The sequence below is a fragment of the Mirounga leonina genome, unplaced genomic scaffold (assembly GCF_011800145.1).
Source record: "Mirounga leonina isolate KUSES-001 unplaced genomic scaffold, KU_Mleo_1.0 Mir_55, whole genome shotgun sequence".
In the NCBI taxonomy this organism is placed as follows: Eukaryota; Metazoa; Chordata; class Mammalia; order Carnivora; family Phocidae; genus Mirounga; species Mirounga leonina.
Window position 1 is genome coordinate 4,872,393 of NW_023270816.1, and position 16,798 is coordinate 4,889,190.

General features: G+C 40.6%; 1 protein-coding gene across 3 annotated transcripts in view; it reads right to left on the reverse strand.

Annotated features, from left to right (window-relative positions):
- Positions 1–16,798, reverse strand: part of LOC118001946 (E3 ubiquitin-protein ligase parkin-like) — a 1,266,913-nt gene that overhangs the window by 559,542 nt on the left and 690,573 nt on the right. For all 3 annotated transcript variants that reach the window (XM_034992136.1, XM_034992135.1, XM_034992134.1), the window contains exon 6: positions 7,472–7,587. In XM_034992136.1, coding sequence (XP_034848027.1) covers positions 7,472–7,587 — 116 coding nt within the window. The remainder of the gene's footprint in view (positions 1–7,471; positions 7,588–16,798) is intronic.

The window sequence follows — 16,798 nt, forward strand, 5'->3', positions numbered from 1 at the left end:
TTTATTTGATTTCTAAATTCCAGAATAATTACTAGGGTGTTATATTAGTTACAGGTGTACAATACAGTGATTCAACACTTGTATACCTCACTCCGTGCTCATCATGATACGTGCACTCTTAAAGAAGGGGTTTTCTAAAAGGAAAGTGTTCCATAGAAAGAACTTGCTTTCTGTTTGTTGCTCTGCATAAAAGCAAATTTACTTTAATTCAAATCAGTAAATATTTATTGAAATCTCTTTGATGCAAAGGCTCGTGGGGGACATGAAGCATCAGCATGTCTGTGCATCGGCCAAGCTTGGACCGTGTCCTTGTGGCGCCTGCACCCCAGAAGGCAGATGGGCTTGTATAGAGCTCAGATGTTTCAGCTCTTACCGGTTTTCCAACTGTCTTTGTATCTCACATTACTGCTAATATTTTCCTTTTCATATGCAAAGCTACCTTCCAGCCCTAGCAGACAGCCCTGCCTTTTACTCCACAGAGGAAACCCAGACTGCAGGGGGTCAGGTGTGATGAGAGACAGCACCAACTCCAGGGACCTCACACACAGGCTGATTCAACTCCCTCCTTGTGGTGTGACCAGATGTAATTTTTACAATGTCCTAGCCTCAATTTCTTCATCTGTAAGACAGATATTTGAATAATTTGAAATAAATTTAGTGAAAGAATTATAGGTAATTAAGCACTACCTTCCTTTTCATTTCAAAGAGCCAATGTTATTTCTTGTATGAGAGACTTCACCCATAGGAAGAACTCTCCATCCTGGAAGGGTTTATAGCAGTTCTCTCTCAAGAGTGTGCCACACACCCTCTTTCAGGAAAGAAATCACTCCCAGCGTACACACGCAGAGAGAGCTACCTCCCGTGAGGTATGGAGCACAGTGTGAAGTAGCCTGCTTCAAACTAGAAGATGTATCTTTGAAGTTCCCTGTTTCATCTTAAAAAGGTAAAAGATATTCCATGCTACTCTATAACAGACTCCTGTTTATTATGAAATAAATGTGCTATTCTCGCTTACCTTTCTCTGTAATGCTATGTAAAACAGACGTTCTGAGATTCTCCCCTACTTATACGAAACTATCTTTTGTTCCTGGCATGTTACATTACCTGGAGTATACAAGCTATTTCTCTAATAAGAGAAATAAATAGATCTGTCGGCACAAAGAAGGTCTCTAGAGCTATGACGCGCACACACACAAAATCCAACACTTTTTCCATTACAGAACTAAAGCCATTTACTGAAAGAGGCCACGTTAAAGATTTCAGTTAAATTATATGTGGCTATATCTGGAGTCTCTGAAGATGCTCTTCAGACCCCGATGAATGTATAAAACCATCAGTTCCCATCTAATGCCAAAATGTCAAGAAACGGTTAAGTTGATAAAATATAACTGTTAAGCAATGTCTTGAAATTGGACAGAAAAAGAACTTGTATATTAATTCTAAATCACAGCATAAATGCCAAATATAACTAAAATTAAAGTGTGAATTGAGAGAAGCCTAAGACATAACAAATGTATTCAAAGGAAAGTAACTAAGATCCCCATTTTTTAAAATCTCTGTTAAATGAATGAATGAATGCATACTAAAATACTGCCAAATGATAGTTAAATCACTCTCCCCCAGGATACCAAGAGCAAGTACAAATGGACTTTGAGATAAATCTTTACTAATCTCCAAACCCAAGTAAATCTTTTAAGTCTGCAATCCCAAGGCAGCATTACTTCAATAGGCTGAATGAATTTTAAGACAAATTTGAAAGCAAGAAAATTATAAAAATACATTTATATCAAACAACAGTGACATCAAAAACATAAGTCTTTACTGGAAAAGTTGAGGAAAATTATAAGGTAGTACCAGTTCTTAGATTTAATGTCCTACTAGGAGGTGGGATTTAAAACCTGTTTCTTGAAAGTTAAATCTTGGCTGTGCAAACATGGTTATTTTTTTTAGTTTGTCTTCAGCTTTGTAAACTGAAGAACGGCAGATAAAGGTGGAAAAACGTGCAGGCATTCACTAGGCAGCCTCAGAAGGAGCAAAGCAGGAGGGTGGGGATGATTTCTTTCTTTTATGCCAAATGGTATCACGCTAATAATTTCTGTTTTGTAATTTTCAAATTTTACATTTTGAATTTTAAGGATAATATTGCAAAGTAAGATTCAAGAAGCAGAATACCGTTTTCCCCCAGGCAGGTTGCAAGATCACATACTGGTCAGGGAAAGCACACAAATCTCACCGTGCAGAGACTGCCACTCCTAAGTCGAACTGAGCTATCCAGGAGTGTTCTGAGCCTTTCTGATGGAATTTCTATTGGAAACACATAACAAAATTATGATGCAAGTGATGAATCACTAAATTCTACACCTGAAACTAATATTACACTGTATGTTCACTAATCGGAATTTATATAAAAACTTGGGGGAAAAAAAGGAAATACATAACAACATCGCCGTTCTGCCTTCAAGTGCTGTACTTTCTGTTCTTGGCTCAAGTTTTTGGTTGTTTTTTGTTTTTTGGGTTTGTCTTTTTTTTTTTTTTTCTTTTTGTTCAGTTCACTACTTTTAGTTCATAAACGTAAGACTATCAACTGATAACCTTGAGTGGCTGCAGATCAACTCACTACTGTGGGTAGAGGGGACCGCGTGGCTGGATGGCAGATGGGAATCTGCTGGTTCATGTAAAACCTCAGGCTACTGTGGTTCTCAAATAGCTCACTTCTCTAAGAGAGGGGAAAATATTTTATTATTTTTTATTTTTATTTTATTTATTTGACAGAGAGAGAGAGAGAGAGAGAGAGCATGAGCGCAGGAGCAGGGGGAGGGGCAGAGGGAGAGGGAGAGGCAGACTCCCTGCTGAGCAGGGAGCCTGATCCCAGGACCTCGGGATCATGACCTGAGCCAAAGGCTGATGCTTAGCTGACTGAGCCCCCCAGGTGCCCCAAGAGAGGGGAAAATATTTTATATACAAGGTAAACTCGAAAGACACAAACCACGTACCTGAATAAAATTTTAAGCCTAATATCTGGAAATGAATAACACATCTATGTTAGACATATAGACCTTTACATATTATAACCACAAATGTGGGCTGTGGAAATGAGTGTCACTGAAAACCTCATCTTTTATTTCTGCATTTGTCAGCAGGCAGGACCACAAACAAGTGTTTTCTCAAATGATACGATCGATTTATAAGCTGTGAGCAAGCACTGTTCCTATCTCTTGCAAGCTTTTAAAACCAGCCGGAAACTTATAGATGACCTACTGCAATTCTCAGACTTTATAAGGAACCTGACGGCCTAAGAGATTGTGTTATTTTCCTAAAGTCAAAAAGTTGGCTTAGTGGTGTTGGAGACCCTTGAATATGTTATTAGACACTTATTAAGAATGTAGATGAGGGCGCCTGGGTGGCTCAGTTGGTTGAGTGACTGCCTTCGGCTCAGGTCACGATCCTGGAGTCCTGGGATCGAGTCCCGCATCGGGCTCCCTGCTCGGCAGGGAGTCTGCTTCTCCCTCGGACCCTCCTCCCTCTCATGCTCTCTGTCTCTCATTCTCTCTCTCTCAAATAAATAAATAAAATCTTTAAAAAAAAAAGGGCTGATTTAAAAAAAAAGAATGTAGATGAAAGAGATATTAATCTCTTTGTATACAAAATCGTATGTTTGTAAAGCACAACAATAAATAAAATTTCTACCTTGCAACCAATTTTCTACAATCTCTTTTAGAGGACAGAAACAGAATGAATACTTCCTAACTCATTCTATGAGGCCAAAATTACCTTAATGCTAAAACCAGACAAAGACAATACAAGAAAACTACAGACACATACCTCTCATGAGCATAGATGCAAATATCGTCAACAAAATATTTGCGAATCAAATACAGAAAAGCTTAAAAAGAATTATATACAATAGTCAAGAGGGATTGAACCCAAGTATAAATAGCTGATTCAACACTCAAATAAATTAATATAATCCATCATAGACTAAAACAGAAAAATCACATGATAATATCAGTAGACCCAGAAAAAGGTATTCAACAAAATCCAACACCCCCATTCATGATAAAAACTGTCAGAAAACTAGGAAAGAAACCTGAAGCTTTCCCACTAAGATGAGGTACAAGGCAAGTGGGTCCTTTCTGGACCACTCTTTTTCAACATCACACCGGATGGCTTTGCTAATGCAAACAAGCAAGAAAAAGAAATAAAGGGATATGGATGGGGAAGAAAGACATGAAACTGCGCATGTTCACAGATGACATAATAATCTATGCAGATAACCTGAAAGAATCCACAGATTAATTCCTGAAATAATAAGCAGTTACAGCAAGGTTGCAGGATACCAGGTTAATATGCAAAAGTCAATCACTTTCCCATATGCCAGTGACCAACAAGTGCAATTGAAATTAATCCTCTGGTTTTAATCTATTATGTAGTTAATGATGCCTAATTTGACTAATGATGGATGATTACGGTACATACAAAAATAAATAAAACAAACATAAAATATAAATAGATACCCCAATTTGTATTTTCAATTCTGTAATTAAATAACTTGATTTACCTCCAGAATGATGTGATATTTCAAAACCCAAACCAAAGAAATACATTGAAACATACATTCACAGGTCAGAAAACCTTATATTAATAAAGGACACACTGATATTTAAGTGAATGAGAAAGTAACTGCAGAGTCCATCTTTTTTTTTTCTTCAGATTCTTCCTAAAGCTTTCATACTGAGAAAGTCCTGCATTTTACTCTCACAATAGAAAATGCAAATAAACAAAAAAAAAAGAAAAAAGAAAATGCAAATAAGTTAGAAATGCTCAAACTTGCCAATAAAAATTAAAAAAAATATTAATGACAAAATTAATGTCCTTTAGCAAATAAGCAAAAACTAAAACTATGAACATAATACTGGAAAAGATGCAGCTGGGAACCCTCTGATAGGCAATCATGGTCTAAAATGGAAATAAACTTGGCGATATGCATCAAGAACCTTAAACATGTCCATTAACACTGACCTTCTGTTACCATTTCTAAGACACTATTCTTAGATTCAAAACAAGCAGTCGATGATTTTTGGAAAGGGATATAGATTTAAGCGTTACTTAATATTTTTAATTAGAAATAATTCAAATCACCAGCAATAGGGAAATGATTAGAGTATTCCCAAATGATGAAATCTTAGGTACCTATTTAAAACAAAAAACAAAACTTGTTTTCATAGGATATATCATAGCAGGGAAAATTTCTCATGATGCAATGTGAAGTGGAAAAAGCCAGATACAAAACTATATATACAATATGATTACATTTCGCACATGCCCCCCCCTCCCAGGTATACATGCAAATATTTAGGCAAACTCAAGATGCTGGAAAGAATTAAACCAAAATCTTACTAACCATGAGGGTAAAAACATTTTTTTTTTTAAGTTTTTGTGAGTGAATCACTTCTAAATTAGAAAAGAAAGCATTTGCAGGAAAAAAAAAAAAAGAAACTACAACAATTAGCAAAGTACAACATAAAGTATTGGTGTGTCTTATGCAGGTTTTTATGAAATCCCTATGTATGAATCCTTCACTGTAAGAGGAGAGGGCCTCTTCTTTTATTTTGCACACAGACTATTCCTCTGCTGCCTTATATACGAAGGGACCTCATTCAGTCATGTGGTTGGTTCTACACACACACTTAAATCTAATAGAATACAATAGCTTCTATTTATAAAATCCCCTTAAAATAGAGGAAAAATTTTATTGCAACAGACAATATTACTTCTCCAGCAATCATCCCCCTGTGCATCTGGGAAGTGGTTTGTTTCTCTGGGTGGATGTTGTGAGTTACTCATACGAAGGCGATAGCTTAGCAGCAGGAAGCATGGAGAGCAATGCTCGGGTAAGACAGTACGATCAATACTACATATCTTAACGCCATCTTTACCAACTCTAATGGAAGGTTTTTAAACATTGGCTGGCAGGCTGCATTCTGACTCAGAGAAAAACTCCTTTCTCCTATGAACAACTGAGACGTGATTTTAATTCCTCAGTGCTTGCAGACCTGTCGAGCTCTCGGTTTCAGGACTCCCCAGGTCCTTTCCTGAAATACCAGACAAATCAGCTGTTCTTGCAAGTTGAAAACATTAGCTCGTTGCAATCATTCACCTTACGAGGGGATGTTGGAAAGCTGCATTTTAGGCAATATTGTGGTGTTCCCTATCACAGCAGGAACTAAAAATCCAGCAGCAAAAAAAAAAAAAAAAAAAAAAAAAAAGTCTCATTTTTATCCCTTCTTGAATACAAGTTTGTCTAACAGATGCTGTTGAGGATTTTAGGCTTCTATTTGTCAATATTTTTATTTAAATTTATTAAAGGATAGAAGTGTTGTGTTAGGAGTGTTAATACCCACTAACCACGAAATCACAGAGCTTAAGGTAATTTTAAAAGGCCACCTAACACTCTCCCAAGACTAGAGAGAGACAACACTGAAATGCTGAGGGTATTTATCTCTTTGTTTAAAAGTCTGGAACAAGGAGGATTCTTTGACTTTATTCATCAATTCACTTTGGCATTTCACTAAAAGTTCTTCTTGATATCAGGGCTAGGATCCCTCTGTTGCAATTTGAGCTTCTAGCCAACCTCAGAGAATGTGGAATAAAACTATTTCTGTTCATCTGAATAAAGTAAGGAGTTCTACTCTCAGCCATCAACTCTGAAGATTCAATAGGCTCAGGTTTTTCTACTTGGTCTTTGCCTCCCAACCTGAAATTCAAATCTAGTCCTTATCCCTGGTTTTCCTAACACAGCGTCTCCACATTTTCTTTCTTCTACTGAGATTAGACATAACCAGGTCCCAAACTAGCTACATGCTTTTATTTTGGGCGTATGAATATGTGTGAAGCCCCAATATAAACACTGGGCAAGTTATATGGAAGAACTGAAGTGTGTGGAAAAGACATTTTAATAAAATGTTGGGGTGCCCAGCTGGCTCAGTCAGTAGAGCGTGCGACTCTCGATCTTGGGATTGTGAGCTCGAGCCCCACGTTGGGTGTAGAGATGGCTTAAAATAAAATGTTATGGATCATATATTCCAAGAATGAATGGTGCTCATAAATTGTTATGGTGTTCCTAACACTTATTTTTTTAAGATTACACTACTTGTAGACATAAGTCATCTCACTTATATCTTTAGCATACTATTTGGCCACTGACCACATTAAGGATTTGGCACTTTAAAAAGTTTGATTATAGTGAAATATACCCACATTGGGTGAACGGCATCGAAGCTTTGACCATGGACCACACTAAGGATTTGGCACTTTAAATAATTTGATCATACTGAAATACACCCACATTGCATGAATGGCATCGAAGCAAAGCAGACACTCCTCAAGAAAGAGAAACCACTGAGGAGGTTCCCACGAGAGGCCACCACTGGGAAAGCAACCTGTGGAGGGTGACGGCGTTTCCGAGCCTTACCTGATGTCGGTACACGTTATGCAGGTGATGTCTCGACTGTTTGTCGTAATCAGGTTCAAAGCTACTGACGTTTCCTTGTCGGAGGTTGGGTGTGCTCCACATTTAAAGAAAAATTCCTAAAAGAATGAGAACTCTGTGAGAAATCTCAGGCATGGAGCTCAGCTGGCCATTTCCCATCTCCAAACATTTTCACAGTGAACAATCTCTTCGGGCAAGAGAGGAAATCTATTAGTAGATATGAGTTAGAAATAAGTCCACATCAAATCTTTGGAGGGAAACTAATACCCCCATGCCAAACTAGTCCGCAATCCCCTTGTTAGGAGGGTCCAAGTGTCTCTGCTCATCTTCCTTTGCTCTTTCAGCCCTGGAGCTGGGGAAATGCTCTGTGACTCTGGTTTAGCGATGCCCTTCCATAAGTGAGTCTAGTAGAATAGCACAGTGTCAATGCAGGAGGAAGCCTGAAACAGTATCTCACAAATGAGGAAAGGGAGACACTGAGCCATGAAATGATTTGCCCAAAGTCAAACAATCAGAGGTGAAGGCAGGAAGTAACCAGACTTTCTAAGGGGAAACTCAGAGCTTTTTCCATGGCCTGCTACACAATCGGTCAGTTAGCAGCAAGGATGTATACAGAGTAAAGAATCGAGGGAACACTCCTATGAATAAGCATGTTCGAACACGGAGACTTACACAGTAGCAGAGGGTGACTCTTCCCCAGACACTTCCCGCACCATTTTCTGCCTCTGTAGAGGGTCCCAGAATTCCCTGGGAGACTCGGACCCTGCCCCCCACGCTAAGCAGCGGGGAATGTTCTACACCTGTATTTATCTCCTTAATTGGCTTCGCCAGCCTTGTCCTGCACACTTCGCTTTTCACGTAGGTCACATTCTTTTGATTGCTTATATGCTCCCTTCTCAACCCAAATCTTCTTTTTATTTTTCTTCATTTCTTCCCCTTGTTATTTCTCCATTTGTTCACACACCCCTTTACCCTTGGTACATTAAGGAGCTCCGCACAGTAATTGCTCTGCCTCTTGCCTGACAGTCTTTACACCTTCCACGATCACCACGTCCATGAAGTGAAGTTCTCTGCTGTGGCAAAAATCCAGCACAAGTTTATCACTGGACAGCAGAAGAGCACTTGCACACCACACCTCCATTCGAGTATAACTACCTGGAATGTGGACAGTAGTTCCCCTGGAAACACTAGACTCGACCTTTTATTACAGCTCCAGATATTAGTTTCTGGCTTTGTGGGACTTTGTGGGTCCTTGTTGAGCTTTTCAATCTGCATGGTAGCCTGAGAGCACCCACAGACGATATGCAGATGGACACCTATGACTGTGTCCTAACACAACTTTATTTATCAAAACATTTGGAAAATGGGATTTTGTCCATAGGCCATCATTAATGGTCCACCCCTGATATAGACTCTGAAGTATTATGGAATCCCTTTTTCATATCTGTATCTTAACAGTGCCCCGCAGAGAAGAGGCATTAGATATATTTTCTTAAATGAAAACATCAGTAGGTTTATTCAACGAATTCTACCATCATCCCTTTATACATCTGACAGCACTACCTTTCATTTACTCGTTCCCTACTTATAACCCAACTAACCTCATTCTCCTCTGACCTGAGATACAATGAGTAACACCTGTGGCTCTCAACCCCCCCCCCCCTTGCACCAGAATCACCTGGTGGAGGGTGGGAGGGTGTTACGCTAAACGTTGCTGGTCCCACACCAGGGTTTTCTAATTCAGTAGTACCGAAGCAGGGCCCATGATTTGCATTTCTACCATGTTGGCAGGTGATGCTTTTACTACTGCTCTGGGAACCACACATTTGAGACCCGTCGAGTTACAATGACACTGGTGGTAAAGAGAGTAACTCTGTTTATTCTCTCCGAAGACGACAGCTGTAACACGCCTCTATTGTCGCATCTGAAAATGACGCCATGTCTCAGGTAACAGGTGTTACTCTCCAAACATCTGAAGTGTGCCACTGTACAGAGAAGTGTCCCCAAGCCAGCTGTTTGGAGCCCAGGCTGTCCTTATTTGCAAGTGTCCTACCAACCCCGGGTGGTATACTTGTTAGCCAGAGCCTCTCCTGCCTGCAGCAAGTGGCATACAAGTTGTCCTCCTGCAGTCCCCAGCCCCACAGATGAGGGTGTGACAACAGTCTTGCTGTAATAGACAGGGTGGCCGGTGCTTCTGATGAACGCCTGTTTAGGTGTGTCCATGCATCATGCCTCTGAGCCCTGGTCTTTCCCTGGAGTGGCATGGAAATCCTACTGATGGCTTTCTTCTCTTTTTTTTCTTTTTTACCAGAGAATGCTACCCTCTTCATACAACCTTTTAAAATTTTACAAATCCTTCAAAGGCCAGTTCAAGGATGTTAAGAAAAAGATTTAGAGCAATTCCTGACTGCCAAAACAAAAAGCGTGGAAGACAGGACGGACCCTTATGAAATGCACTGAGCTAGCGGCTGTGACTGTTTTCTGCAGACGTGGAAGAAATCCCACTCGTAACATGAAGTAAGTCTTCCAAAACAGCTGAGCTGGCGGGGCTATTGAGAAGGTATTTCACAAGCAGATAAATAGATAGTATTTCTATTTTTTCTTAGCTTGCAAAAAACTGCTGGTTCAGCTAACAAATCACAAACTGTTCTAATACCAGATAAAATCCAGCCAGATAAAAGCCCAAATCCTTTTTACTGGGGGGAAATGGATGTTTATAGATAATAGTATAAAAAGTTACAGATATTCAGAAAATTCCAGTATTTCACATGGGCTGATAAAACTAAAATACAAATTATCAACTCTATATATTAAACATAAATGTTCCATCAGTGAATTTCAACACTTTCTCCACCGATTTTTACGAAAGGAGGTTCTTCTGTAGTGCTAGAGTAATTGGCAAGACCGGGGGAGGGTCTGAGACTTCACCCTGCTTGCAAGCTCACACGTTAGCATGCCACAGTCTTGCAGTTGCTGGCAGAAGATACAAGACTCTTGGGTCAGAGACAAAGGACTGCGTGACTCGGAGCTCAGGCAGAATGAAGTATGGACATGATGACCATGTCAGTTCCCCTGCTCTCCAACAACTATGAGATGAAGTGGATTAAAAGCAAGGTGCTACAAGTAAGTGGTTCTGAACTACATATAGGTGAGGACCCTGAGCTTAGGGCACCCAGATCTTTAATAAGGAGCTGCAAGCAAACCTTCCTTTTGTCCTGAAGGGCGATACTGTCTTCACTATAATGGATAATAAGCAGATCTCTCTGTGACCTCCTTGAAGAGATCATCCAGAACAAGAGGGTAGTAGGGGCCTCCCTCACAACGTGCAGAAATACAAGAGAACCCTGGAGAACTGTCTCCCTATAGCAGTGACACCTTTTCTGACTAATCACTAGTGTGATCCGGTCATTTCCTGCCCTATGCCATCAGTGGGCTGAGATGTTGGTAGTCTTTTGATACTTCCATTCTGCATGCAAAATACACAAACAATAAAGCAAAGCAAAACAGAAGAACCTTTAAAAGAATTCTACCTTGGGTAGGACATCTGTCAATCCTAGTGAAAGGAATCCTAGCTCCCTTAAATGTGGGTGAAGAAAGATTCTCTTAGGGGCCCACCCCATCTTTTACAAATGCTAGCTCAAGATAAATCAGCTACAAAAATAGAGACACAAACCAAACCAAAACAAAACAAAAACAAGTCCTGTAAAATTAAATGAATTCTTCTACCTAACCAGGAACTATAGTTCCCATGGGCTGGCTCTTTTCATTTGGATCTATATACTCAATTCTGGGAAGCCGTAATTAATTAGCTATAGAGTTAAAAGGTATGACAGTAATTGGCCAGTTTTTATTTTTTTCAATGATAGTATAAACTATTTAATAAATGGACCCAGAATAAGACTTTGAAAATGAGCTTGGCTTTATATTGCAACCATGTTAAATGCAATATAAGTGTTTTCCACTATCCAGCAGAGTTATATTCTCTAAGTTCATAGAAACATACTCACGTTTTTACCATTTCTATAGACAAGGCTATGATTCTTTCCTTCTGCTCTTACTGAATTATATTTTATCACAACTCACCTGTCTTTCATTTTAGACTATAGAGGCCTGACCCTCTAACCAAATCAGACCCATAAAAACCAAAAGTATACACCAAGGGAAGACCTGTGAACATTTCAGTTCAGCTGTTGGTGGCATTCCCAGAAGCCACGCTCCTCTTCACTCCACTCTGCCACCTGACTTCTGACTCAGACCAGTGTCTCTCACAAAGAAGGAAATAACAGTAGGTATGGAAACGAATAAATAAGGCAGCAAAATCTGAAAATAAATTCATACCAAGAACCCAGTTGTATAAGAACTTACAGGATTGGAAGCTGATTAGTCAACTCCAAACACAAATTCATGTGTTCCAAATTTCTGACAACTATTGTCCGGAAAGCCTCACATATCCCAACCACAAGCTAGTTCCACAAATCTGAAGAAACAGCGATGAGACCGGTCTTCTTCTTTGTTCATGAACCTTCTAGCAGCTTTCATTGAACTTCCCAAAGGTAATGGTGTTTATAGATACTGCTTCACCATCATATGTTTCCCAATTAAAATATTGTGTTTGTCTTTACAAAGCGTTAAATTTGAGTTAGTCTCCAAATCTTTCTCAGTTAATATGCCCCAAAGGAATCACATCTTTCTCTTGATAAAATAAAAGGATCACACAGTTTCCACTAGAAGGTTGCAATAAATCTGTGGTTTGTACTGAACAAGTAACTGGCCATGTGCATGGGTCAGAGTCAAGTCAGGGAAATGGGGCTCATGCCCAGTAGCTCGGCTGCGGGAATTTGATGCTGAGATCAAGTTACAAAGGTGGTGGAAGCACCACAGGGTAGGAAGCTGCCCTGAGATCAGCAGCACTGGGGCTCTGTGGGAGGACAGAAGGAGGAGGTGGCTAACTGCTGGAAGCTGGGAGGAGGAGAGAGAGGCTGCCACTGCCAGAAATGCTTCTTTAAAAAAAAAAAATTTTTTTTAATGATTTTATTTATTTATTTGACACACAGAGAGCGCATGTGAGAGAACATAAGCAGGGGGAACAGCAGAGGGAGACAGAGAAGGAGGCTCCCTGCAGGGCTCGATCCCAGGACCCTGGGATTGTGACCTGAGCCAAAGGCAGATGCTTAACTGACTGAGCCCCCCAGCGCCCCCAGAAATGGTTCTTGAAGAGAAAGTGAAAAACATTCTGGCTTCTGCCTTCTCTCTGAACTCCCAGTTCCCACCAGGCCTCCCCTGGGCAAAGCCAGCCTGAAGCAAGAAGAGGGAATCTGGGAGCTGGTGTTTGCCATGGCCAGCCCAACAGCCCAATACACTACACAGAGAGGCCAATGTATAATAAGTAATATAAATAAAAATGAAATTCTAAAATCCAAAAGGCTCTGAAAACACAGTTTTCTTTTCTTTTCCCCTCTAAATATGCCATTAACTTTTATTTATGGCAAAACCTGACATGCACGGGCATGACATTATTTCTAGTCTGTATTTGCCCAACGTAGTGTGACTGTTCATACTTCTTACTGCAAGATCACTGTTTGTTTATTTGTTTGTTTAATGATAAGGTGTAGGTATATGGTCCTCGCGGTATTTCAAGAGTTAAAATGTATGAATTATAAGTTTCTCAACTCGAAACACTTCTGACTCCCACGGTAGTAGATAAGCAACTGATTCTACACCTAAAATCGTCTTCAATTCTTACTGATCATGCAGGACAAACCTTCAAGTACCAGATACCATCCTTTCCTTTAATCAGGGCAATGGTAGTTTGGGCTCAGTCCACATGAACAGTTTAAGCCTGCTTCAGATACCTATATAAATAAACCCATGTGGACTTGCCATTTCCCAGTGCTACTAGATAGAAACAATGACACAGATTTTAATGCCACATGCCTTCAAGAAGTCTAACTTCAAAATCAAAGCTACCGACAGCACCATGCTTATCTTCCTCTTCCACGCCTGGACTGGCAGTTCTTCCTCGTGCCTGACTGGAAGTTTATTCTATTGTAACATGCTTGGTCATCATGTGCCTTTTATCATTTTAGGAATAAAAGGGCGGTGGGGTTGTTGAACAAGGCATTTCAAACGATTCCTGGTGAGTAAACCAGAAGATCTGGAGTCACTACGGATGCTTATGAAATACATGGGTTTATATAGATGGCTTTGTTCAGACAAGAAAAAAACAAAAACAAAAACAGAACAACAAAAAATGGAACTCACAGATACAGAGAACAGACTGGCAGTTACTAGAGGTGGGGGAGGGATGTGATGGCGTGGGGGTGGGGGTAAAACAGGTGAAGGCAGTCAAATGGTATAAAGTTCCATTTATAAATAAACAAAGCCACTGAAAATGATCCTCCTTCCCACTCCAGGTGATTGGTCAGACATGCTCAGATCCCTGTACCTCCCTTCCTCGTCCCGAGTCTGGGGTGCATAGATGGCCAACTCAGTCAGAACACAACACTCCCCCAGCGCAACCACAGAGAGAGAACCTGTCTGATAATCAAGCCAGTTTTCAGAAGAGAACAGAAACAAGAGACAGAAAGGCAGAGTTCCAGTGATGGCATCTGTGTCCTGGATCCAGCTATACCTGTTTTCCTGGTTATTTAAGTTACTATATCTTCCATAAGTAATAGCCATGCTTCCAGGGATTTTTTTTTCCCCAATGTTTACTCATTAAAAAAGTTTAAAAAAAGAAAAGAAGAGAAGAGAAAAAGAAAGGGAAGGAAAGGAGAGAGAAAAAAGAAAAAAGAAAAGTGCATTATTTTTTCCTGGTCCAGCCTTGACCAGGGTCTGGAGACTCAAAGGTAAACAAAATCCCTAAAAGAATCCATAAGCCCGGAGGAGAAAGACACTTCAACAAACATTTGCACAAAATAAATTTTAAAAAAAAAGTGGTAAATGCCTACAGATGCCTGAGCCATGGGGACGAGAGAAGGATGACCAGCTTATGGGAGAATGCAGTTTTGCTTTTGCTGGGTTTTACAAGGTAAGAGTTTGCCAGGTGGAGAAGGTAGGGGAGTGGGCATAGGAACAACGGTGAGCAAGAACTCATGCTGGGGGTTCATACTTGCTAAGTGCCCGGAGCTTGGGCAGGAGAGCAACGGGAAATCTGCGATTCTTTGTGCATGTAAGCATTGATCCCAGCCCATCATACTCAGGCTGGTGCTTTGAAAGCCTGGAAATGTGCTTCTTAGGCAACTCTTCTCTGTCAGTTTCCCTACCAAGAAGGACTGCAGTGTGATACAAAGGATATGCATTATGACTAGTTCTTTGTCACCAACTTTGAAAGATCACCCTTTCAAAACAGGTTTTTGATTGATTAACTTAGCAGGGCATATAAACTTCCAAGACAAATTTCCACATTCTCTTTCAGACTGGAAAACAGAATTTTCTTTTTTCTTTATTATTCTGAGAAGGCTTTCACTCCAAGGGTTGTGCTCTAGATAAGATATCACTGGAGAATTTTGACAGCAAATGCTTTGACTATGGTTGTCAATGTTTCTCAGCTTGTGCAATATTATCTTGCTCTTAGCATCCCTTAAAGGTCCTTGACTCCAACCTTTCTGGAATATAGGGACAGCTGCCCAAGTTGTATTCAATCCGTAGGGGATGGGCTCCCTGAATGTGAGTTGTGAGCCCCTGATGGCCAGAGGACACATCTTTTCATAACATCTAACATCCCCAGGAATGACTGGCTGGTTCAGGAGTATCTGGTTAATGGTTTACACAGTACTGCAGACATTCTTTCTCCAGGTCTGACATACACTTGACTAACTAGCTAGTAGTTGCTCGCTTTCCATCACCTTTCGAATAATGTCTGGGAATGTAACTTCCCTCCAACCACAATAGTAGTTACTTATGTGATATCATTGGCTCAGTATACAAGTTGAGTATATCTTCTCCTTAAATTTTGTAGCCTAGCCAGAATATAAAAGACAATATTTATTATTCTGGCTGTTCTTTATTTCCTTTAGAAGTTAAAGGTTTCATAGGCTCTCATAGTGTCAGCTTGCATGGACATTAAGGCATCGCAGCATTTGCTAGTTTCATTATTTAGGTGAAGCTTTCCAGCTTCTGTTCTCAGATAAATAAAATAAGATGTTACAATATTTTGTGATTAACAGAGCATTTCCTTTTGTAACCCCCCACCACTGATTACCCAAGCCGACCTCTAGGAGAGGGCACATAAACGAGTATCTGTTAGCTTGAAATAATTTGCAAGAAACTGCGGGGACAGGTCATAATTTCGAAAATTTATAGTGACTCACCATCCCTGGATGAGTTGTGTTCCCACTAATTTCTAGGCATTCTCTAGAAACTGGCAGTTATTTTACATTTATTTCTAAATGTGAAAAAACAAAAAAAACCAAAAACATATTCTAATCCATAATGGCAAATAATGTGAAAGCACTGTTTAAACCTGTCATTTTCCTGGTTACACATCCTTCAGCTCAAGCACACCGTCCTGAGCAAGGCCTTTGGAGCCTTTCCAATGTCATTGGCCTCACCATCTTTCCCTCTCTCAGCCCTTCCCATTTCAGCCATAAACACCCTTTTCCTGCCCTAAAGGCTGTGCTCTCTCTGTTGCCTTTGATCCCTTACACACAGTTTCTCCCAACATGGACCGTCGTTCTCCTACCTTTCCCACTCACTTTGGCCTGGAAACCCCCAAGGGTCCTTCATGACTCAGCTTACAAGTCATCGGCCCTGAAAGCCTTCCTGATTCCCTAGGACTGGTGAGAGGTATTTCCATGTTACCCCTTGCTCCTATCCTGCTCTGTGCTGACTGCCTGCGGAGCCCTTGTTCTATGACACTGACATCACCTGCTTTTCTAGCAGACTCCTCGGAGGGTAAACAACCTGAAGGCATTGCATCCCACAGGTGGCCCAGGGTTAAGTACACAGCAGGTGTCAGACCTGTCAAAAGACTTGAAGAGTAAGAAAGGAACGTGGGGGGACTTCTAGGAAGGCAACAGAGTAGGAGAATCCTAAGCTCAACTTGTCCCACAGATACAGCTAGGTAACACCCACATCAATCAATTTAAACAAACAAGAAAAAAAACAAAGAACCTGAAGACTGGCAAAAAGACTCCCCACAGATGAATGTAGAGAAGAGGCCACACTGAAGAGGGTAGGAAGGGTGAAGATGCGGTAGGGACCTGGGGGACTGTCTGCAGGACAGAAGGACACAGCAGGCATGGAGAGGGGAGAGGAGCAGACCCCCACTCCAGGCAGCCCACGCACAGGGGACCTGCATGGAGAAGA